Below are 22,996 nucleotides of genomic sequence, written 5' to 3' on the forward strand. Positions count from 1 at the left end.
CACTAATAAACAAGCAACTGCATTGATGTGTTGTTTTTCATTCTTATCTAATAAACTAAGATACGCTGCAAATTCGCCGCAGCGACGTCACTATCAACATCTGATCTGAGCGCAGTTGGCGTATATATCAGTGTCTTTGTGCTTCAGTGTGATCGATAAATAATCTGACTCTGGATCTGCTGCCTGTCTCACTTTTTTTTTTTTTTTAGGTCTTACTGTCATTTTTGTTCAGGCCATATCGCGGACTGCCTGGATTGTATTTTACCAGGCGGAGTTTGGGGGCTTTAGCTCTCTCTTTCCGCCGTACCCGCCATCTTGTAGCGACCGGGGGTAAGATCTTCTCCTCGTTAAATAACATTTTCTGCGCTATTATCGCTTCATACCTACACAATTACACTGAAATACGCACCACACGTGTATTCTGACCTGTCACAGCGAGGATTCATGGAGAGAACCGTCCCTCGGAGGGATATTGTTCGTGTAAAGAGAGCAGCAGCAGCAGCAGCGTGGCTCTCCATGTGGGCTCCGCTAGCTCAGAAACAATCCGCATAGAAGCTGTATTTTCCTCTGACTCCTTGTTCCCACCACTTAAATCCAACTTAACTGTCATCTGTAGATGATACTCTGTCTTATTTAATCACAAGACTGCGAATATGTCACTTACTTAGTCCCATAGTTGATCGTATTTCCATTCATAGATAGTTGAATTAGCTGCCCGGTTGCATAGTGTTAAATCAAAGTGATCTAGAGGCACTCGTATTAACTTTTAATCATAAACGTGTGTAAATCTAGTCAGAAAGAGTTCATTTGGATCAGCTGTTTCAGACACAGTGAGTCCATCTTAGCTTATATAGCAACATTGACACAGTCGGATTAAAACAAAGTACACACCAGCACTGACATCATATCCCTTCATTTAAAGTGAAATTCTTACTTAAACCCATCATGGCTGACATTTCTCTCTCTCTCTCTCTCTCTCTCTCAGTAATCAGGCATCATGACGAACACCAGAGGCAAGAGGAGGGGGACCAGGTACATGTTCAGCAGGCAATTCCGCAAGCATGGTGAGTACATGTTCCAAGTGTATTAGTTCTTGTTGATGTGTAAGAAGGTTTCTTTCACAGCCAGGACCACTGAGCAAAACAATATGAATTAATTTGCATGTACTTCACAGGCCCAATTCCCCTGTCCACTTACATGCGCATCTACAAGAAGGGTGACATAGTTGACATCAAGGTAAGAGTTGACGTAGTGGATAAAGTTAAATGCATTAAGGTCCATGCCATTATGATTTGGTTAACATTGCTGTGTATAATTCATTGTTTAATGTGATTCTTTCCAGGGCACAGGCACCATTCAGAAGGGAATGCCACATAAGTGTTACCATGGCAAGACAGGACGTGTCTACAACGTAACCCAACATGCTGTTGGCATCATTGTCAACAAGCAGGTCAAGTAAGTCAGAATTATTGTGAGCGATATCTGAATGTGTATGCTTCTGTAACTTTGAACTGGCTCACATCCTAAAACTTAAAATGCCAACAAATCAAAAGCTGATTGCATTTACTTTCTGTTTGTTGAAGCCATTAAAGCTCAGCACATGGGTTTTGTCAACTTTAAATTGTGAGCAACATTGAAACGTACGACAACATTCATTAAGATGAAAACAACAAAATACAACAACTTGAACAAGCCTTTTTAGAGGACATCTTGGATCTTGATGGGTATTGACTATTGATTATAAAGAGCCGCTGTTGAAAGTTGCATTGAATGTGTTGCTAATAATAAACAATTTCCACCTTTTTTTGTACTTGGCTCTTAAATGTTATTTATAGGAAGTTATGTGACCCCATCTTCACTTTGCCACCAGGATTCTTAATGTCCTCAGTGGTCATTCACATGGGGAATATTATTTGATCCTTAAACACCCCAGTCTAACTTTTGTTTGACCTGGGGCTGTATTGAGGGGACAGCAATGTAAAGCAGATCTTTCAACAGCACTGCTTTTAACTTTTGTACTAAAGCTGCCTGGCAGTCTACATAAATGTTTAATGTGTTGGATATGAACATGTTTATCCTTCTGGGATTTCACAGGGGCAAGATCCTGGCCAAGAGGATCAACGTGCGCATTGAGCATGTAAAGCACTCAAAGAGCAGGGACAGTTTTCTGCAGCGTGTCAAGGAGAACGAGAGCAGGAAGATGGAGGCCAAGCAGAAAGGCAGCTGGGTGGAACTGAAGCGTCAGGTATGAATCGATTTGAAAATGATTTTTGTAGTAGACATAAGAGGAGTTTCTTCTAGATTTCTTGGTGAAAACACTCTGGTGAATGCAGATTTGAAAGTGACAGAATAACTGCAGTTGTAATTGCATCTACTTGTTTTAACTTTATTACATTTCAGTCAGTTTTCTGTGTGGTTCCAGATTTAATTCAATGACCTAAATTTCCCTCCTCCTTGTCTCCACAGCCCGCTCCTCCCCGTGATGCTCACTTCGTCAGCACCAAGAAAAACGTGCCACAACTCCTGGAGCCCATCCCCTATGAGTTCATGGCTTAAAGTGCTAACAAGAATAAAAATATTTGTACACTCAACTGCTCGTCATGGTGTTGTATGTTTGTGTCATGATGTTGTTTTTACTCTGATATGCCTGATGGTTTAAAATGAAATCAAAAGTAGAGCATTTAACTCGGCCAAGACCCAACAGTCCCCCTATGAAACCACCGTTAGATTCAGTAGATCTGTATTTTTATTTGGATCTGCACCAAATTTCACACTCTTAAAAATCAGTCCCTGAATCATTCACAAATATCCATCAATTTTTCTGAGAAATAAGCAAACATTTTTGAAAACACCATCTCATGCAATGTCAAAGGAAAAAAGAATTCTGGAGCCTCTTGATCCAGATCTGTACGAAGATTTAATGAGTTCATCTCTGACCCACATCACCAATATAGATGTGTCATCGTCCTAACTATTAAACAAAGGCAGAGGAAAACTTTGGAGCTGATGTGTTTGTGGTAAGTCAAGTCTGCTGTGACCTGGGTTTGATAACTTCGATAGCAGTAACAAAGGCCTCACCAACTTCAACACTGAACTTAAATGAGTGTTACTGATTACACTGGTATGTGTATGTTTATTACCTCAACTGATTAACAAGGACGAATGTTGGAGCACTTTTGAGACCTCACACTTTCACCACAATGAGCGCAAGTAAGTGTGTGTGGTCATTCAGGCCTACAGACTGATTTGTGCTGCTATATCTGATAAAGTAAACAGTTCAAATTGATGAATGGTGTATAAACTCTAGAACAGCAGTGTTGAGATCAGATACAAGAACTGGAAACAATCAAATCATTACAAGAGACATGAAAAATATCTGTGATGTGTCACACAGTGGAATATTAGGTGATTTATTGCTTCACCTTGAAACCATTCAAATGTGAAATTAAAAGAAACTGGATCTAAGGGCTTTAACTACTTAGATAAATAGTTGTGTGCACGTTAAGCTCAGATAGAGACGCCAGTGAGAAAATAAATACAATTTAGTCCAATTCTAGTAGTGGATGCCACAAACAGTAAGAGTTTGTACTGTGTTCGTGCAGTAGGTGGCAGTGTGCACCAGCTTTTGTGCTGGATTTAGACCATGCATCAGGTTTTCTCTGCTGTACAACTATTAATGTAACTGTTTATTTTAATAAGGTTGATCTGTTATGATTGAAAATACTGACTGTTTCTGTTGTTACCACAGATAGTGTCACCTGGAAAGTTAAAAACGTAACTCATTGACATAAAGAAGTTATGTCTTTTTGAAAGGATGTGAATATGAAGACTTTACTACAATAAAGTTAATGGTTGATTAAACTAGCAATTAAATATTATTATTCATATTATTAATTAATAAGATGATTCGATCAGTAAAAAGATATTCTGGGTATTTTGCTTATACACATATGTGTGTGTGTGTTTGTTTTTGCCTGCCATGGTGTTGCAGCACTGTGTGTGTGTGTGTGTGTGTGTGTGTGTGTGTGTGTGCGTGCGTGCGTGCGTGTGTGTGTGTAGCACTTGGTGTGTGCTGTTTAATCAGTGGAGGCTGAATGGCTGGCTGGTTATGTGACAAATAGGTTATCTCATCCCACCTCAGTACTTTACCCAATATTTACACGAATTAGGACGAGTTTACAGAGATAGGGGCCAGCAGCTGACAGGATGAAGTGTCTGTGTGTGTGTGTGTGTGTCTGTGTGTGAGATCAGCACTGAGGAGTCCTACTATGAATCAGTCCAATGATTATGTTTAATTTGGTGAATCAATTGAATTTTCTTTATTTAGAAAAGTCGAGGATGAGAAAAATAAAAAAGAGAAGCTAAATGAGGAGAAATGCATAATAATAATCCTGGAATGGATCAATCTACAGAGGTCGTCTTTCAACACCTTCATAACCCTGTAGGCCTGAGGTCAGGGAATTCAGACGCAGGTCTTATCAGGGCAGAGTAATAAGTATCCAACAACCTGAGGAGATAAAACCAGGAAAAACAGATGGAAAAATAAAATGCAATCAATCAATGAGTGAGTTGGCAGCCAAAGCCCTTGGTATTGATCGGTTAGGCCTAGATTTCGCTTGGAGTATTTAGATAAGGGACATTTTTATCTTTACATTTTTGTATATTCCCACAGCTTTTATCACTGTTTAATATATTAACTGAGCTGCACAGGGGGATTTGTACTTTGCTGCTTTTCCCAATAAAACACACATTTAACAATTTAACCATGAAAGATTTAAAACAATCCTACCACAGCTGTGTGGCCTCATCTGATCAGTTTTTAAGAATATATCCTGGCTATGCATCTACAGTAGGTCCTTTGTGTGTGCGTTCTCACAGATACACCAGAGTGTCATGTGTGGCACTGACTCATGGAAGTTACTGATTGAAGGAACAAAAAGTCAACAGAGAAGGAGAGAAAGAGAGAGAGAGAGAATGCAAGCGGAGAGGGAGGAGGGCAGAGAGACGAGGCCTGTGGATAAAAGCTGTGGAGCACTATGAACTCCTTAATCACACACGTTTGACAGACACAGATTGAGTCTGTCAGCTCAGCCAGCACATCGGAGCAGCTGTATCGACTCGGGCTGTTACATATTAACCACACACACGCACGCACACGCACACACCCACGCACACACACAGGGTAGATAATTAGATATGGACACAGACTTCTAGCACCATAGACACAAAAGGAGTCGAGCATGATATGAATTTTTACATTTATTACCCTTCATAATGCACCTACATCGAATTCTACAAATACATTTTCCCTCACTTATCTCTAAAGATTCAGTCACATGCCGTGGTTTCTTGTGACAATCGTTTGACATCTGTTGCTGAGATTTACAATAGAGATTAATGGGATCGTTTTCGTGGGTTGAAATCTCTCAACAGGAAAGAGACTCTCCAGAAAAAGTGATCTGTGGTCAGTGGATCAAATGGAATGAATTAGATATTGCTGTTCTTTTAATTTGAATTGATTGTTCTTTATCTCGTGAGACACTAAAGTAAAAGTATTGGTTAGGAAACAGATTAAAAGAAAACGATAAAGGTAAAAGTGTTATAATATCCTGATTTATGAGATGATTTTTTACGATGGATGTATTAATGTTATTAGAATTTCAGTGTTGTAATTTCAGTGTAATTTTGGGGTGTTTGTGACCCGTAATGTTTTTTTTAGTATTTTATTAAATCACTGTGGGTTTTTTACTAAATCATAATTTAAAATTTGAATAGTCTGCTTAAATACTGTGAGGACTCATGACATTCAATTAATTTCCATTGTACTGGGGTGAAGTCCCAGAAGGGCTAGGTAAAAAAAAAAAAAAAAAGTTCTCCTTATCTCCTTCATGCTCTCCAGAAGAAAAAAGACCTTCACTGGTCATGACAATGATATTTGTGACTGTGGTGCAAGTGTGCAAAGGTGTGACAGTGTGTGTTGACATGATGTGTGTGTGTGTGTGTGTGTGTGTGTGTGTGTGTGTGTGTGTGTGTGTGTGTGTGTGTGTTTGGGATAGGCCTGAGGGTTTGACAAAGGCACAAGGAAATCCCACCTCAGGCCAAACAGAGTGCATGCTGTATCTCTGTGTGTGATAGGTGCGGTGATAGAGTCTGTGTGGTTATCAGAGATGGGGGAGGCATGGTCATATATGTGGATATTGGGCCAGCTGTATTGATCCCGGCCCTGACAGCAGAAGAGGAGGAGGCGGAGGAGGAGGTGAGGGCGACTGGACGAGAAAAGGAGGAGGCTGATAACAGTGTCAACTGACCCAGGCATGTTCACCTGAAGCATGGGAGGGCACCGCGTTAACGCCCAACAGGCTCTCAATAGGCCTCATTCACAAAAAAGTCAGTCAAAGGTTTCATGTGAGAGCATGGCACGGGCACAGGGGTCATCTCCAGTGTTGACACAAGCAGATAGTGTCACCGGATTGTTAGTGCACTCTGAATTTTTTTTTGTTATTCAAAGCACGAATAGTTAATCTATTTTATCTTCCAAATAAAATTCCTAAACAAAACAAATGCATCTTGACCAACTTTAATACCCCCAGCCCAGATGGCAAATTTGATTTGGTCCAGAATTGGCCGACATCCCACACATTCCACATCTGTTTCGCTCTTGTTCCACATCTGGGCCACAAAAAAGCAATATAGCAATACCACATGTCAATCAAAGGTGGCCTGAATTTGCTTTGTGTTATTTGGGCCATATTCACTATTCACCACATGGACTGTTTTAGGTTCACATCCAGATTACAACTTAAGAGAACAGCATGTTTAAGGCCCTCGTTTGATTTGGGATATTTGGGTCATATTTGCTATTATACGTGAAGGCAAAATTATGCTTCCTCCATTTTTGTTCAGGCCACAAGAAGTAGGCACACATTGGTGTGATATCTAGGGGGGTGTTTCTGCCACAGGCTTATTTGGACTAGTTTAGGCAGAAGCTTACGGTGACTAATAGTGAATCATTTAAGCTACATTCAGCAAACTTTAAATAGAAACAAACACTGCTAATTCAGTCTGTTTGTTTTGTCGACTCAGTCTCCTCCAGTTATTGTGCAGCTGCTACAAAGTGTTTTAGCATTTAACAGTTTGTCATAAGCTTAAACACTTAAATGTCTGCTTCAATAGCATTTGGATCTACTGTCCTATTATCTACTTTGGACAGCAGATTTATTTATAACCCGTAGCTTAAGGTGGCCATAACAGGGACTAGTGTAGGCTAAAGGTAGCTACCTTAAATAGATACAGACACTGATAATTAGATTTATTTCTTTTGTCGACTTAATGCCCTCTAGTTGTGTAACTGTCAGCATGTAAACTGCTACTATCCATTTTCAAAGAACTTAGACTTAACTTAGGTGGTCTACCTTCAGATAAAGGTGGTCTAGGTTAGATAAAGGTGGTCTAAAATAGATCAAGGTGGTCTAACTGTAGAATGAGATTATGAAAACGTTTCTTAACAGTGGCTATTCAGGCATACATACAAAATGTATGTAAAATGCTACGCCAATGCAACAGTAGCACAAGTGGAGAATGCTAAGCCTCTAATAGTTGTTATATATAGACTATACAAAGATGGATGACCTCCTCATGTTGGGACATGGGCCTTACTAAAAAGTCAGAGAAGACATCACATACATTTCTCACAAAGATGCTTCCTGTGACATTACTGTTCGTCTAAGTTATTTGATCTATCCTCCAATCGCTATTTCGCAGACTCTAGCTCAAAATGCACAATGTGGCAGCGTTCATTTCTGGGATATTCTGGCTTCATTTCTGGGTAAAGGGCGGAGGTGGAGATGTGTCATCCATCTACAGTCTATAATATGGAAACACTGCATATATTAGAAAAAGGCTGGTCGTATCCAATAAGACCAATAAAGCTGTAGGATCTTTTTATAGTGAACTGAGCAACTGTCTATTTTATTGCCTATGACTTTACTTTTTACTCCTTAGTTTTGCTTTAAAGGTCTGTTAGAGGTTGATTTAGTTTCAGCTTTGTGTGGCACAAAGGGCCTCAGTGAAGACTAATTTCTGACAACAATAAATCTCACCTATCAGAGAGCAATATTGGAGGGTTGATAAGATTAGGATTAGAGCAGTAAATTCAATGTGTGTGTGCGTGATTGATGGAGACAGACAGTCGCCTCTCTCCTCGCTCGCGGGCCGCACACAGGGCAGATCGGCCGATAGGGAAGCACACACTGCCAGGAGCCTGTATGACATTTTTAAAGCCTGTATCAATAAACATGAGGGTAGGAGTCATGAACGTTTATAATGCTTGATATCAATGGGATCACTATTAAACTCAGTGGCTTAAATAATTTTCTAGCAACTGTTGGATCAGCTGCACAGCTGAGGGACTGCTGAACACGGCCCATGAAACAGACACATGGTTTTCTAAGCGTGTAAATGTTTTAATATAACTTGTTATTCTTGTAAAAAGGATTTTACATTTTCCAGTTGCAGTGAGATAGGACACCCCTCTTCTTTCCTCCCCATTGGTACATCCCAATAAGGTAAATAGAGCACAGGTGAGCTGCAGGTCAGTAAGTATCCTGCCCCTTAACAAATGGTTTTGTGTGTGACCACAACACCACATCTGACATCTCTTATTAAAGATGGGGGAGAGGTTGCAAACTCAAAAAAGCTACGTTTGCTCATTTTTTGATTGTGATGCTAAGTTCAGTAAGTCGTGGAAGCTAGAGGCTCACCTTTGCAAACACACAGGATTGGTAAGTGGCTCTGAACTTGAAGGAGCCAAACAGAATAATGGATAATGAATCAAGACGTATATCAAAACAGGAAATGTTTGTTTGAGTATTTGTTGATTTCTGTGTCGAATGTTTCCTGAACTTCAGAAACCGTTCTCCTGTGAGAACTGTGACAAGAGCTTTTGCACTCGCTATCAACTCAGCAGACATGAGCTCAGTCACAGTGGGGAGAAACCACACAAGTAAGCCACTGTTTCCCTGTGTGAAAGTATTTGATAAAGTAAAATATATTTTGGTGTTTCTCAAGCTGTTTTTTACTGTTCTGACCTGTTGTGTTTCCTGCTGTGGTCTCCAGGTGTATGGCTGACGGGTGCTCTGAGGCCTTTGTCACAAACACCAGCATGAAGAACCATATGGCTCGAGTTCACCAGCACCAGGAGAAGCGATACAAGGTATAATCATCTTCTAAGAAATGTCTTGTTTTAGTGTGTTGGTCTCTTCCTGTGTTACCTTTCGTGTCCCTCAGTGTGACCGTCAGGGCTGTGGCAAATATTTCAACAAGAGGAATCAGCTTAAATCCCACAAGGGCGAGCACGATCAGCTTCTGCCTTTTCAGTAAGCAGCTTCACGTCTGACACAAGAATAACAACTCATCTGTCCTTGGGCCATCTCTAATCTGATCTTGTATCTTTTGATACAGTTGTTCTTTCAGTGGCTGCACAAAAGAATTTGCCTCACATGGAAAACTGAAGCATCACAAGAAAATACATGAAGGTTGGTTTGGAGCAGAAAGCTTCCATTCTTTTTTTTTTTTTCTTCTTCTTAATGCTGTTACGAATGAGCCCTGACTTTATTTTTTGCTGCAGGTTACCCCTGTGAGGCAGAAGCGTGTCCTTTCCAAGGAAAGACATGGACAGAATATATGAAGCACATAAAACAACATAAAGGTATGAGAGTAAAACTGGGAAGTGGTTTGTTTTGTTGCATTTCATATCTTGCTACTCATGCTGTTGAGTCACTGATGACAAATTTATTCTGTTGACATCTGTGTTCTCAGTCAAGCTGCTGTGTGGTGAGTGCAAGAAGCAGTTCAACAACACCTGGTTCCTGCACCAGCACAAGCTGCGTACCCACTCTGGACAGAGGAGGAAGCTGTCGTGCCCCAGACAGGGTTGCAACAAAAACTTTACTCGTCGTTTCAACTTGGAGAGTCACGTACTGGGTGACCATGACAGAAAGAAGCCATTTAGCTGTGCCTACGCTGGCTGTGGGAAGAGGTTCGCCATGAAGGCAAGTCTGCACTTAAGTCATTTCACTCAAATCAACCCACTTCCTGCTAGTTGTTGTTGTTGTTTAGGTTTTAGATGTGCTGCATCCCCAAAACAACAAGGAGTAAAAAGTGCAGATGAATGAAACTAAATTTCAACAATACTAATGGTACTGTTCAGTTACTAGATAATCAAGTTCTTCTACAACTATTTTTACCCAGAGCTATTTTCCACAGAGGAAAGTAAAGTGTAATCTGTTCAGATGATCCTAAATTAGATGTTTTGAAAGACATTTGAGTTTTAAGTAACATTCATTATATCTTCTGTCTCTGTGGCATATAAATACAAAAATAGATCAAGTAAAACAATGTACCTGGTTAGACACCACTAGAAATGAGTTTTTGTAACACTTGATCCATTTAATTGCTTTTGCTAGTGTGACTGGTAACTGGTCTCATTGTTTATCAGGAGAGCCTGTGGCGACATGGAGTGATGCATGACCCAGCAAAGAAAAAGCTGAAGGTAACGTCCTTGTAAACTTTTTTTTTTTTTTTTTTTTTTTTTAACCTGACAATTATTATTATTATTTTTTTTTTAAAGGAAATTAGACTTTTCTCCCCCATCTTGTCCTTGTATTTAGTGTTTTTCCTTTTTTCACCCTCCCCATACAGAAACTGCATCCTAAAAAGAACCAGCAGGTCACACCGGCAGCTGCAGCCAATCAGGCAGATGCCAACAAGCTTGCTGCAAAGCTGAAGAACACAACTTTAGGGGATAACAAATCCTGAGGCTGCATTATTATTATAAATATCCACTTGGATGTGTTTGTTAATGTTGCAACAAATTTCAGTTGATTACTTTATTTATGCAAATATAAAAATAAAGCCTCGTTAATACAGCACTATACTGACACACTTCCTATTGCTGTCTCTGAGTAACTGAGTGTACGTTTCCATTAACACCCTCCTGCTCTTGTAAACCACACATCTGCCTTCTAATGGTCGATTCACACTGATGGAAGAGCAACAATAAATCCTTTAAAGGAAATGTTTATTAACAAACTCACATTCACACATGTATAAAACTCCAGCTGATGGGGCAGCTGGTTGCCATGGTGATGAGGCCTAAGGGTAGTTGAGCCCCCCCCCCAGGGTGAGGCAGGTTTTCTAATAAGGCCTGAGGCTTATTCAGCTGGATACAGCGCTGGTGTTGCAGAACATCTTGATTAACGTGATTACAGATCATTATCCTCGATGACAGAGGATCACAGGCTACCTATTTCATTTTTCTTTAATTCTATCTCTACCTGCAACGATGCATCCACCTGAATACAGCCCTGGATTCTACAACTGCCTGGTGAGATGAATACAGCACAGATCGCCTGTTAACAGTTGAAGTACCATGCTCCCCGTGGGAGTGAAGACAACATGACCATATGAACACAGCAGTGTGTGTGTGAGTGCAGTCTGTCGAGTGACGTGGCACGATCTGGATCAGTTCCCACCTGGTCAGGACAGGCTTAGTCCTGCTGGGTCTACTACAGTTCTGGATGCTTTTGGTCCTGGATTAAGCCCGGTATGGAGCGATATACAGTAGCGTGTACCAGTTCACTTTGGCCAAGGTCGTTCCCAATATAGAACATTCTGGGTGGAATTAGCGTGGTGCGCAGCCTGCTTATGATCTGGCCCAGCTATACCAGGCTGCCGGGCCAGGAGACCACAGTAAGCGCCACCCGGCTGCGCTGCTCCTTCAGCATGGGCACCAGCGCAGAGTGGCTCATTCCTGCTGTCGAAAGGCCATTGACTGCCACAATCATATCGCCGCACCTAGGACGACACAGAGAGACAAGTCAGCACAGAAACATGACAGAGGCTTGAAATACAGTTAAAGGATGATTCTATATAAATATTTACTTCATCTTTTCCAATGAGAAAAATAAAACAACTCGTGCTGAAACAATTAGTCAATTAATCCACAAATTAACTTACAGTCCACAGAGCAACATAAATATCTCATACCAATCAATTAACTCATTTAACTTTAAGTTCCTGCATCACCTCAAATGTTATCTGATGGTTTTCTTGGTCGTCTATGATAGTAAACAGAATATCTGAGTTTTATACTGTAAAACTAACAAAATAAAGAACCTGCAGACATCCCCTTAGTCTCTGGGGAATTGTAATGGATACGCTTCGCTGTTTATTATATTTTACATAAATGATTCTTGAATTAAACAACAAAATAGTTGTGTGTGATGCATTTGCTTTTATTTGTATCATATTAGGACAACAATGCGATCCTGGTACAGATGACATGAGGCTGTACTGACATGATTAAGTCAGATGTGATCAAACAGAATTAATATTGATTTATTGGTAGTTGCCTGCAGTTTGACGATAGATAAGATGCTGATAACAGCAAAGGCCACGTCTGTGATGTTTGGTATGAAAAGGGAAGAGGGGAGAAAAACAGAGTACAGTAAATACTTTGGTCGATCATTTCTCTTATCAGTCACCAACTGGAGATCACAGTTTATCCGCCTGGCATTATCACTGCTGACACAAAGCCACAGACAATCATGTGAAAGACGACTGATCGCTCACTTGAGGCGCCCGTCGTAGTACGCCGGCGTGCCGAGGACTATGGTCTTGATAAAGAACGCCTGGTTGCCGTGAGTCTCCTCGTAACCACCAACAATGCTGAAGCCCCAGCTGCCAGGATGACTCCTCCGCAGGACGATCTCATGACTACTGTGCAGGTAGCTGCAGGAAAGAGTAAAAGTGGAAAAACAAGCGACGGAAAATGTTCAATGATTTTACTTAATTTGTCTTGAGACATTTATAGAAATAATTATTTTTCCAGAAGTAACTAAATATTTTTTGATACCTGTAAATAACTTAAAAAATAAAGAAATTACAAACCTCTGAGATGTCACAATTTTTAGTTAGTTGTCGTAATCTCAATCAAATGAAGTGAAAATAGCTGCAACAACCAATGACAACTAACTAATCAGCCTAATGTCCAGCATAAAACCCCACATTGGCCTATAGTTAATGAGAGTATGTCAAAGAAATCAGAAATAATAAAATGTGGCAATATGTTGATTTGTCAGGATTTACAGAATGACTTTGTTCACATTGACATCTGGTCAATTACGTAAATCCTAATTATTATTATTAAATTTTTTCTCTCGTGCGTGTTTACCTGGGCAGGCCCAGCCACATGACCCACGACGGGGACCAGTTGGCATCAAAGTCACTGTCATGAGTGTGAGACAGCAGCTCGTCTCGTTCACGTTCTTCCAACATGCTGACCTCCAGCACCCGCAGCTGGACTGAGGGCGAGGCAGCGCTGGCCTTCAAGGTGCCCACTGCCTCGCTGTGACTCAGATACGTTAAGTCCTGCCCGTTTATACTGAGCAGGACGTCACCTGTGGGAGCAAGGTTATCGATGAACTGTGTGGTAAGTAATGTGGCTTTGCACAGTAGTATCTGACCGAGCTGAAGAGCTCACCTCGTTTGATCCGTCCATCCCTCGACAAGCAGCCGTGTGGTTGGACGCTGGTCACAAAGATCGGCAGCTCCCCGCTCTTACTGCCCCTCCCCCCTGCGACAGTCATGCCCAGAGACTCCAGAGGTTCCTTCTTCACAGTGATGTGTTTCTCCTTACAGGTCACACACTGGGAGAGGTCCTGGGAATGTAAACACACAGAGGTGACACACGCACTAATGAGCCTTGATGCGATAGAGAATGTGTCAACTCAGAGTCAAATATAGAGGAATCTGCTTCCTCTTTGTGCATGACACTCAACATCTCTGCAGAAAAAAAACACACAATCCAACCAATTTCTACCAACACACACACACATAAATATAAGTCCCGTCCTCACTCTGTGGGTACTGGTGCGAGACAGGTGCGTGGGCACAGGACTTGGGGTGGAGCTGTGGTTAGGCAGGAAGTGATCAAGGCAGTAGAGGTCTCTGGTGGAGCTTGATTTTGGCGGTGGGGGTGGAGTTGGTTTGCTGGGTCGGCCGATAAGCAGGTGGACTCGCTCTCCACTGGCCTACGGGGTCAGAGTTATCAGAGTCAGTGTTTAAGAATCAAATCTGATTTATTTCGCTTATTTCTCCATTCAAATGTCATTGTGTTTAAAAGAAATCGAGCATGAATGAACCTGTATAATCTGTGCAGCCTGCTCTGGGGTGCCGTGGCGTAGGTCCTGCTCGTTGACTGCCAAAACGCGGTCATTACTCCGCAGTCGGCCATCCTTCGCTGCCAGGCCTCCGTCCAACAGGTCCAACACAAACACCCCTGACTCATCCGTCCGCCGCACCAGCTTGATTCCGAGCTGCTCTGTCGAGTCCCGCTTGTGCAAGGTGATTCTTAGCGTGGCAGGGCTGGAAGGCGCACCCTCTGGGGTGGAGCAGGGCGCGTGGGGCACAGCTGGAGTAGAGGAGGATGAGGAGGGTGGCGCCCGGGAGGCACAGCGACGCTCCCGGAGCACAGTCAGCTGCAGGGTGGTGCAGGGGCGAGCCAGTGTCGAACGAGCAAAACTGTGCGGCACGTTGCTGATGTCCACATTGTTCACCTTAGAAAAGAGATGTTTAAGGAAATGAAATATGTCAACTGAATTCTAATTAATGTTCATCTTGATTGATTTCTTATTTATCTATTACTTCATATTTGATATTGTCATAATTTAGTATTTCTTCGTATAATTTGTATGTATATGCATTTATCAGTGTGTCTATGTATAGATATAACAATTACGTACAGATAATCTTTTTATCGAGTTGCTTATTTTTGTCTTATTATTTATATATGTATATTATGTCACATTATTTTGATGTTGTTTGAAATGAGTTATTTACACATCTAGCTGACATAGAGTGAATTAACTGGTCAATCAGAGTCATATGTCTGGTCATCTGAAAGTCCAATATTTATTTTTCTATTTGCTCTGTTTTGGTCTGCACCATCTTCTGAGAGACAATGGAAAATGCTGTCAAAAGTCCCTCACCTGTAATATCTGATCCCCGGCCAGCAGCCTCCCGTCTCGTGCGATGACCCCATCTCTGTACACCTCCTGAATCACGATGTTGATGAGTGGCGTTTCATTTCCCCCGACGACACTGATGCCCAGCTCGACGTACGGGTTGGCCCGGTGGACTTCTATGGCAGTTATCTCTCCTTCAGGAAGTGAGGGCAACTTCACGCAGCCTAATGGGAACGAAAATCACATTACACAGCTACATTTCAGACTCTAATCTCCACAACTGTAACATAATGTTCCTTGAATGTGATTATCCTGCTGTCTAAGATTACAGCACATACACTTATAGGGAAAGTAAGCAGCAATATTTTATATCTCAGACATCTAACACACAGCCCTTTGGGAAGATGCTCAGTAAAACAAAGGAAGTGATGTCATACCCTCTTCGGCAGAGAGAGGCGGGGACTCAGGGCAGTCCCAGCCAGAGGAAGTGGAGCTGACAGAGCGGAGGAGGTGGATGCAGGGATTACTGAGGGGCCGCTTCACCCTGGGGACCACGCACTCCAACCCGACCACACCTGGAGACATGGAGAGATTAAGAGATTAATGCTGTGTCTAAACTTTGTTGACTTCATTGACAAGTTAAATCTCTTCACACTGGGGATCGACTCACTGTCTTCCTCTGTGCTCTCCTCAAAGGCAGGGTTGTCGAGGCCGGCATCGTCCGTCCACATGGGCCCATTGCTGCAGGCGTTATTAGGTCCAGAGGGTGGCGAGGGCGTGCGGTCTCTCAGGTCTGTCTGCGGGGAGCTCGGCGACCTGGGGGGGCTGGTCACCATCGCCCGCTCGTCCCCACTCTCACATCTCGGGCCGTCCACGCTGGTCTGCTGACACCGCGTCCCGGGACACCTTTCACCAAGCAACAGGTGTCAGTTTGTTAGTCCATCTGACGTGTAAAGAAAATCAGGTTCAGCATCAGTTAATTTAATGTGAAGGAATTGATCCATTGAAGGGAATAGTGTGCACAATGTAGGGTCACGGGCTGGGAGGGATTCAGTAATTTTAGTAGGTCCCATTTGAATTATGGCTGAGACACACTGATCTGTCTCTGATTAGAGACCAGAGAACATTTCTGCATGGCTTCTTTATAGATTCTTTAGATGTGAGGAAGCACCACAGAATAAATAATAATTTATCAGAGGATGTCTGTAGGGGCATGAATATTTATGTGCATATGTGACCATCTGTGTGTTATGTGTATTGCACTGGCTCTGATTTTTTTCTCCCCTGAAACAGTAAATGCAGAAGGTCAAAATCAAATCGATTGAAACAGGATGCAAGACAGAACAGGAATTACCACCATGTGGTTGCATGCCTCCACCAAACAGTGCAGTTTGCACATCGACCTTTGACCACCCAGATCTACTCAGTTCATCCTAGAGTCCAAGTTAACATTGCACCAAACCGCAAGGATTCCCTGGAGGTGTTCCTGAGATATTGTGTTCACAAGGCAAAACTTTGTATTTGTAAGGTCACAGCAAACTTGTCCTTAAGACCTTTGACGACCAAAATCTAAACAGTTTGTCCTTGAGACTTTACGTTTGAGCCAAATTTAAAGAAATTCTCTCAAGGTGTTCCTGACATACTGTGTTCGCGAGAATGTCATGGAAGGATGACCTCAAACCACAGTGCCTCGTGCCACTGGCTGATGCCAGCACGCAGACATAAAAATCCAGCAAGTTATCAGATTTGAGAGGATAGGACAGAAAATGAATAATACAATATAATATATATGTATATACAGGAGGAAATAATGACAGAAAAGTAGCAGCTTCAGGGTTTTCTTTCTACCAAAACCAAAATAAATCTGGTGGAGGTGGGTGTATCCATCCTGTCCCACAAATAGAAACTCTTAACTGAAGAACAATTAAAAATAAACACAGACAGGCAGACTCAGGGGATCAATGTGGTCTCATCCTTAATAGACTGAAGTAGCTACTCTAAGTGGCAGCCATACGCTGTTTGAATTATTTAAATATCTCTGTTCTCCCTTTCCTTTCCTGTCCCATGATTCTCTGCTCTTGCAAAACAGCAAACACTTGGCTACCAGTGGCCATGTGACCTGCCGTGATTTGCCACTGTGGGTTTTATTTTCTGAATCAGTCATCATTCACATCTATCTTTGACCCACAGACGTCTCCAAGAGGACGGAGAACATTAACGGGAAAAAGAGAAAACTTTTTAAACAAATACTCGACGGTTTGAGCTCATACGGAGGCTTAAGCTCAACGTCTTCTGTTCAGAAACTGTGCAAGTACAACAGCTCTCACACAGACACACTCGATAATAAGATCAACCTGCCTTTACCACCTCTCGTCCTCTAATCTTATGTCCAGTGTCCCATCCTTAATCTTTACCATAAACAATGTTGTCACACAGCCACAGCAGACTCTTGGCTCCTGTTTCCATTCTCGACCTAAGTCTGCAGAGCAGGGGAACGGCGAGCCCACGAGGGCGACTGAGGTTTAATCTTTGCTAAAGAATGTCACGTTCACAGTGACTTTGTTAGAACTGTCTCAAACCACGTCTCCTCATACTGTATTCCCAACACAACAAGATGTGTGCAAACTGCGCTGAACTGCAGCTAGGAAATACAGACCCTTGTTTCCAATGGTATTTACTTTTAGACAAACAAATGAAACTGAAGAGTTTAGGAACTTAAAACTCAGATTCACTTAAAGTGCATCCATGTAACTTCAGAAAGACGGCGAATAGACTGATGTAGTGACACAGCAGTGAAATAAGTGCAATTGGAAATTTTTCTACTACGGCCTCACTTGGTCTCATGCAGCTTTTTCCAGATGGGAGGTGTTGAAGTATCTTGTCAGAGGCAACAAATTATCGCATTTTGGGGGAAATTATCAAATAACAAAACAACAATATATGTATTTATATACAGTATATAACCAATAGATAAATTGCTTCTCTTTAAGCAACACTTTCAACAACTATTTGACAGCGCTGACAAATCTAGCCACATGAAAAAAAACATGGTGCAAGCTCCACCTCTGAATCGCTGCCCGTGCCGCCAACACCCTTTGCCAGTCTGCCATTAATGATTGGCTGCAGAGACGTCACGTGAAGAGAGATGCGGAAAAAAACAAACAGACAATTTGTACATATTCACGTATATTATCACAGTAAGCATGCGTATACACAGACAATTTGTTTTAAAGAAACTGATAAAATTGTTGTTAAATGATGAAATCATCGTACATTTTGGCGTTACTGACTGTACAGAGGGCGGACAGAGACCATTAGTAACTGTCACTTCTTTAGCAACAATTAAACATAGTCTCAATTTCAAATTTAGCGACATAGGGGATCTCCATTTAAAACAGCTGACTCAGAAAAGCTTTTAACAGCTTGTTAGCATCAGCTTGTTAGTGTGAGCTTGTTAGGGAAAATCTCCTAGACTTAGCTGAAGTGTTAGGAAGTCACTGGATAACAAGTCAATAAGTTAATGTCAGAACACCAGCGGATGGCTCCTTAGCAACAGACACCATCTTTAGAAGTCGTAGTCGCACTCAAATCAGTAAATTACTGTAACCCCCATTCCAACTCAACTAAAACACATTTAAACAAAATCTTAACTGAACCATCTCAACCAAGAAAAGTTCAAAATGTATTGTTAAATCTCATAAATACCGATTATGTATCCTCCTCAACTTACACTACCATTATTCATTTAACTACCGAGCAACATCATTTTGGGGATTTCTTTATAGCAAAGTAGATGCATAGACAAATACAAACACACACAGACACACACACTGCTCCATGTTTTTGTACAGGACAACAGAGGAAGCTAGAAAGAGAAAGTAAGTAAAGACAGACGCAGCGAAAAGAGGGACAACGTGAGAGCTAAACGCTTTTTCGTTCTCCTGAGTCACGCTGACCTCTCCTCCCGCCGTGTTGGACTCACCACAGGCCAGGGTTGCCCTTGGCCGTCTCACAGAAGAAATGGTTGAAAAGGTCTCTGGTGTTGAAGTTGCTCAGCATGATCGCAGAATGAGAACATGGAGCTCCTGGTCCGTCAACCCATGACTGTGGTAGGGAACCACTAATCCCTCATCACATGACCTACAGCCCAATAATCCCCTCAGGGTCTCACAGCACCTGGTCCAAACGGGCCGAAAGCCAGAGCGTGTGGACGGCGGGAAACCTTTAAGGTTAAGGCCGGTGGGAAAACTGATCTGGACTGAGATTAATGATATCTCCAAATGGTCCTGCCAGAAACAATGAGGAGTGGCTGGTATGGATTTTCGAGTATTAATAAATAATGGGTATTTTCATTATTTATTAATCTATCAATTTCTTTTTCTGTTAAAAGTTGACTAATGAAAAATGCTAAATTATTTTTATGTGTACGTTTATAACCAGAGTGGAAGAAGCAAAAAAGCAAATACTTACTCGTATCAATAGAGAAATGGTAAATGGATGGTGTTTTTGATAAGAAAGATGACTTTAATGATTAACACCGTAGTCACTAAGTGGCTTGTATCTTTGCTAATCATCTTATAAGTACAATAAAGCTGGATTACCTGTATAAAGCTTAGGAAGACCTGCCTGTCATGCATGCATAGTGTGATCTGTGAGTGTGTGTGGGTGTGTTCATGCTCTCATGTGAGTCTCGATGTATTGTGTCTGTGCGTGAGCTTTATCACCTGTGTTTGAGGTGTGCCTCCAGGTCACAGCGCGGCATGCTGAGGGAGCAGACTGGGGTCAAAGGGCAGGACACAGACAGCTTGTCCAGTAGCTTGTGAACCAGTATGCTGGACCTGCGGCACGCCTGGAGCTGCAGCCGCGTCCTGTCCAGAGGACAGAAGTCCCTCTCCTGGAGGAAGCTGCGCAGGCAGCGGGCACAGAAGGTGTGTCCACATGGCGTATCCAGTGGTTGCACCAGTGGCTGCAGGCAGATGTGGCACACCAGGTCGTCGTCCACTTCCAGGCGGTAGTTGTATAGGTGGTTCTCCCTGTTGCGGTGGATCTGGCCACACTCGGGGCACAGATCTTCAAGTGCCGGCTCCACCGGCCCGACTAGACCCACATCGCAGCCCGGACTGCCCATCTCTGTTCCCTCAGCACAACTCAGCTTTGGCACAAATGACTCCAGTGGTGCTGCAGTGTTGGGAAGGGGCACACACTCCTATCCCATAAGCTTCAGAGGATGAACAGGTTGCAGAGAGGACAGATGCCCCCCAGTGGCTGATGGCACATCACCCTGTGGGTCAGAGGTCAAAGCAAGAAGGTTAAACAGCTGTTTCAGAAAAACAACAAGTGTCTGATTATTTGCATTTATTAATGTGGCAAATGCTTTGTGCACGTGGTTCCACGTGTCGTCATGAGAACGAGAGTGGTACAGTGTGTGTGTGTGTCAGTGAGTGTGCTGAGATTATGTATTGCTGCTCCTGTCCACTAATCTGGCAGTATAATCTCTCTTTTGCTCTCGCCTGCTGCAATCTTCCAATTCCACAGAGAGGGAATTATCTGGGATTGAGGCAGAGAGAGGACACAGATCAGAGGAAGTGAGAGGGGAAACGCAACAGAGAGGGAAAGTAGTGCCAGACAGAGGAAGAAAGAAGAAGAGACAGAGTGGGGAAGAAGGGGAAGTGACAGGAGGAAGGGTTGAAGGAGATCATGGGATGTAAAAATCTGAAAGAGGCATAAAACAAGAAAAGAAAAGGAGACAGGAGAGAGGATGGGAGGGAGCAGAAAGGCATTGAAGTACACGAAAGAGAAGGAAATTCTTTAAACATTCCCCTCAGCGAACTTGATATTTTTGGCTCAGGCCATGTGCAGTAGATGCACTCAGTCTCCTCTGCAACAGAGAGAGAACATGCCTGAAGCAAAGACTTGAAATAAAGCACTCCAGTGAGCAGAGTGAGCTCCCACAGCTAATGCACCCTGTGTACGCTGATCATTTCCACAGTGTTTCACATCCACAGCCATCCGCGTCCTCAGCCCCCTCGATTAGCCGAGCCCCCCGTGGGCCTGGTTGCTTTCAGCAGACGGCAGAGGGCGTACCGCGGCACACAGCAGGCCAGCCAAGCCACACTGACTACCTGCCTCTGTTCCAGTGAGGGTCTGCTCCTGTCTCCATGACGACCTGGAGCCTGTTCTGTTCAGTGGGGCTTGACATTCAGAGTGTAGCTGGAGACGGATGCAGAGGAGCCACAAAACAGATGCACTTCTTCTCTCAGCAGGATGCTCTCCTCCTCCGTGGTACAGCCTGAGCGCTTGTCAGGCGGCCCAGGCAATGATGAGAGGCCCCTTGGTTCCCTTTTTGCTGCTTTTTGCGTCTCGTCTCTCCGTTGCTGTCCATTTCCGTGACAACCTGTCTCTCCTGTCTCCTTGGCTACCGGACCTGTACTCACTGATTTCAGCCTCCTTTAAGTACGTGCTCCTGTCTGTGTGTGACTGGCTGCTTCTGTCTCTATCCCGCAGCTGGACATGAATTAATCATGAGGACACAAGGCTTCTCTGTTCCTATAACAAAGCTGTGACATCACCACATCTCACACACTCACACACAGACTTGTAGAGTATAAATCTACACAAGCAGAACCAACACACACACGCGCATCATGCACAAGAGCTTTTTAGGTACCTGATCCTGCGAATGGTCTTTATCAATAAGTAAAGTCTTCAGGTTTTCACTGTGGCAGCAGTTTAGAGCGTCAGCCATGAAAAGCACTTAAATCTATTTTAAACACAGCTGGACTCTGAGGCAACAGATTTCTTTAGTCAAGTCATACGAACAGTGGGAAATGTTTGTGACATATCTTTCGTTTTAATCTCACTGTGCACGATTACGTGTGTGCGTCTGTGTGAGAGGCCAAGGCCATGCTGTTATTGTCATTGCACTGCTTTCAATATTAATAAATAACAGTGCAGGCCCTGCACCTGCTCATTTTATTTTCATTTTTCAGCCATGGCAATCTAATCTTACCACCAGCTCGTGCACTACCTCACATGCAGGAATGACATTTTCAGATAAGATGAGATGATGTTTTAGGCCACAGATTTAAAATCTGAGGTCCTGTCGGCTTAGCCTACATTCTCATAAAACCCCATCTCATCCTCTCTTATCTTAGACACACACACACAAAAAGGCTGTTAGCCACTTGGAAAAACCGGGCCTGCTGTTGTTCTGTTGCTGCTTTCAGACAATAACAACAAAAACTGACACTGATTTCGTTTCAGAGGTGCAAACATTCTTTTCAGCCCTGAATCACCTTGGCAAGGCAGCAGCTGCACTGTCATCATCTATGAGCAAACCGGGGCGTCGGACACGTTTGATGAGAGCAGAGCATTTTGAATCATTGTCCCCATCTGTCTGACTCCATCCCTCCCTCCAGCAGCGGAGCAGCGAGGACACAAGAGGCGACAATGGTGATATCAGTGCTCAAGCAGCCGCTCACTGACACATGCACCCAGTGGATATTGTGCAGATGTGGTGTTACCTGATCACCGCCGCTGCTCCGCGCCGCGCGCTCCGGCCCCAGCGAGGGGGGGACGATTATTAACCGCGGGACCACGATCACGCATCCACCGCAACGGACCGTTCCGCAAACCCCGCACGAAAACGCCCCCGTGCCTTTGGCGGCGCCGGCCCCGCCCACTGGTGGCCCGTCAACGAAGAGGGGCGGGGTCTGCGCCTGTCACTCCAGAGAAAACTCGCGGGTGGCTTCCAAACAGCCTGATCAAAAACACTACCACTAGTTTAGATGCATATGTTGCATTTTGACCCCACACAAGTTTACATTAGTAGTTACAGTTAAGTTATCTTAGGATCGATGCTATTGCTTTACTGCAATAAGCTAATATGCAATAAGGAAATAATTTCAAACATTAATTTTTTGCCATGGATTTGTGAGGCACTTTGTTTTGGTAAGTGCTATACAAATAAAGTT

The 22,996-nt window shown here is 43.0% G+C and overlaps 3 protein-coding genes across 6 annotated transcripts; 2 read left to right on the forward strand and 1 right to left on the reverse strand.

Moving 5' to 3' along the window:
- The first annotated feature begins 204 nt into the window (after positions 1 to 204).
- Positions 205 to 2,591, forward strand: rpl21 (ribosomal protein L21). The gene is made up of 6 exons (XM_020111212.2): positions 205 to 330; positions 986 to 1,064; positions 1,175 to 1,236; positions 1,343 to 1,455; positions 2,095 to 2,245; positions 2,467 to 2,591. Exons 2-6 carry the CDS (start codon positions 998 to 1,000, stop codon positions 2,554 to 2,556), a joined length of 483 nt encoding a protein of 160 aa, XP_019966771.1. The 5' UTR covers positions 205 to 330; positions 986 to 997; the 3' UTR covers positions 2,557 to 2,591.
- Positions 2,592 to 8,624: 6,033 nt separating this feature from the next.
- Positions 8,625 to 10,928, forward strand: gtf3ab (general transcription factor IIIA, b). Its single transcript, XM_069512712.1, has 9 exons — positions 8,625 to 8,780; positions 8,907 to 9,001; positions 9,115 to 9,211; positions 9,286 to 9,374; positions 9,460 to 9,533; positions 9,626 to 9,706; positions 9,817 to 10,049; positions 10,496 to 10,549; positions 10,699 to 10,928. The coding sequence occupies exons 1-9, from the start codon at positions 8,667 to 8,669 to the stop codon at positions 10,813 to 10,815; spliced, it is 954 nt and encodes a 317-aa protein (XP_069368813.1). The 5' UTR covers positions 8,625 to 8,666; the 3' UTR covers positions 10,816 to 10,928.
- A 132-nt stretch (positions 10,929 to 11,060) lies between these two features.
- lnx2a (ligand of numb-protein X 2a) lies at positions 11,061 to 22,686 on the reverse strand. Of its 4 annotated transcripts, none has more exons than XM_069512708.1 (11): positions 22,547 to 22,686; positions 19,748 to 20,304; positions 15,694 to 15,929; positions 15,461 to 15,598; positions 15,048 to 15,247; positions 14,202 to 14,615; positions 13,917 to 14,090; positions 13,541 to 13,718; positions 13,232 to 13,457; positions 12,631 to 12,789; positions 11,061 to 11,853 (listed from the first exon to the last, which is right to left on the reverse strand). In XM_069512708.1, exons 2-11 carry the CDS (start codon positions 20,149 to 20,151, stop codon positions 11,718 to 11,720), a joined length of 2,265 nt encoding a protein of 754 aa, XP_069368809.1. In that variant the 5' UTR covers positions 20,152 to 20,304; positions 22,547 to 22,686; the 3' UTR covers positions 11,061 to 11,717. The 4 variants fall into 4 exon arrangements, with proteins under 4 accessions (XP_069368809.1, XP_069368810.1, XP_069368811.1 ...); XM_069512709.1 differs by lacking the exon at positions 22,547 to 22,686 and adding an exon at positions 22,319 to 22,458; XM_069512710.1 differs by lacking the exons at positions 19,748 to 20,304; positions 22,547 to 22,686 and adding exons at positions 18,087 to 18,143; positions 19,006 to 19,114.
- Between the last annotated feature and the right edge of the window lie 310 nt (positions 22,687 to 22,996).

The sequence above is a fragment of the Paralichthys olivaceus genome, chromosome 17, assembly GCF_024713975.1.
Source record: "Paralichthys olivaceus isolate ysfri-2021 chromosome 17, ASM2471397v2, whole genome shotgun sequence".
Taxonomy (NCBI): domain Eukaryota; kingdom Metazoa; phylum Chordata; class Actinopteri; order Pleuronectiformes; family Paralichthyidae; genus Paralichthys; species Paralichthys olivaceus.

Excerpts from the sequence above, each read along its gene's own strand:
- lnx2a (XM_069512708.1), bottom strand. The coding sequence starts at position 20,151 with ATGGGCAGTCCGGGCTGCGATGTGGGTCTAGTCGGGCCGGTGGAGCCG. Across the intron at positions 15,248-15,460 it reads GCCTCTCTCTGCCGAAGAGG|GCTGCGTGAAGTTGCCCTCA; the intron begins GTATGACATCAC and ends CGTTCCCATTAG. Across the intron at positions 13,458-13,540 it reads GGATGGACGGATCAAACGAG|GTGACGTCCTGCTCAGTATA; the intron begins GTGAGCTCTTCA and ends TTGCTCCCACAG.
- gtf3ab (XM_069512712.1), top strand. The coding sequence starts at position 8,667 with ATGGGGGAGAGGTTGCAAACTCAAAAAAGCTACGTTTGCTCATTTTTT. Across the intron at positions 9,707-9,816 it reads GCACATAAAACAACATAAAG|TCAAGCTGCTGTGTGGTGAG; the intron begins GTATGAGAGTAA and ends CTGTGTTCTCAG. Across the intron at positions 10,050-10,495 it reads GGAAGAGGTTCGCCATGAAG|GAGAGCCTGTGGCGACATGG; the intron begins GCAAGTCTGCAC and ends ATTGTTTATCAG.
- rpl21 (XM_020111212.2), top strand. The coding sequence starts at position 998 with ATGACGAACACCAGAGGCAAGAGGAGGGGGACCAGGTACATGTTCAGC. Across the intron at positions 1,065-1,174 it reads CAGGCAATTCCGCAAGCATG|GCCCAATTCCCCTGTCCACT; the intron begins GTGAGTACATGT and ends TGTACTTCACAG. Across the intron at positions 2,246-2,466 it reads GGGTGGAACTGAAGCGTCAG|CCCGCTCCTCCCCGTGATGC; the intron begins GTATGAATCGAT and ends TTGTCTCCACAG.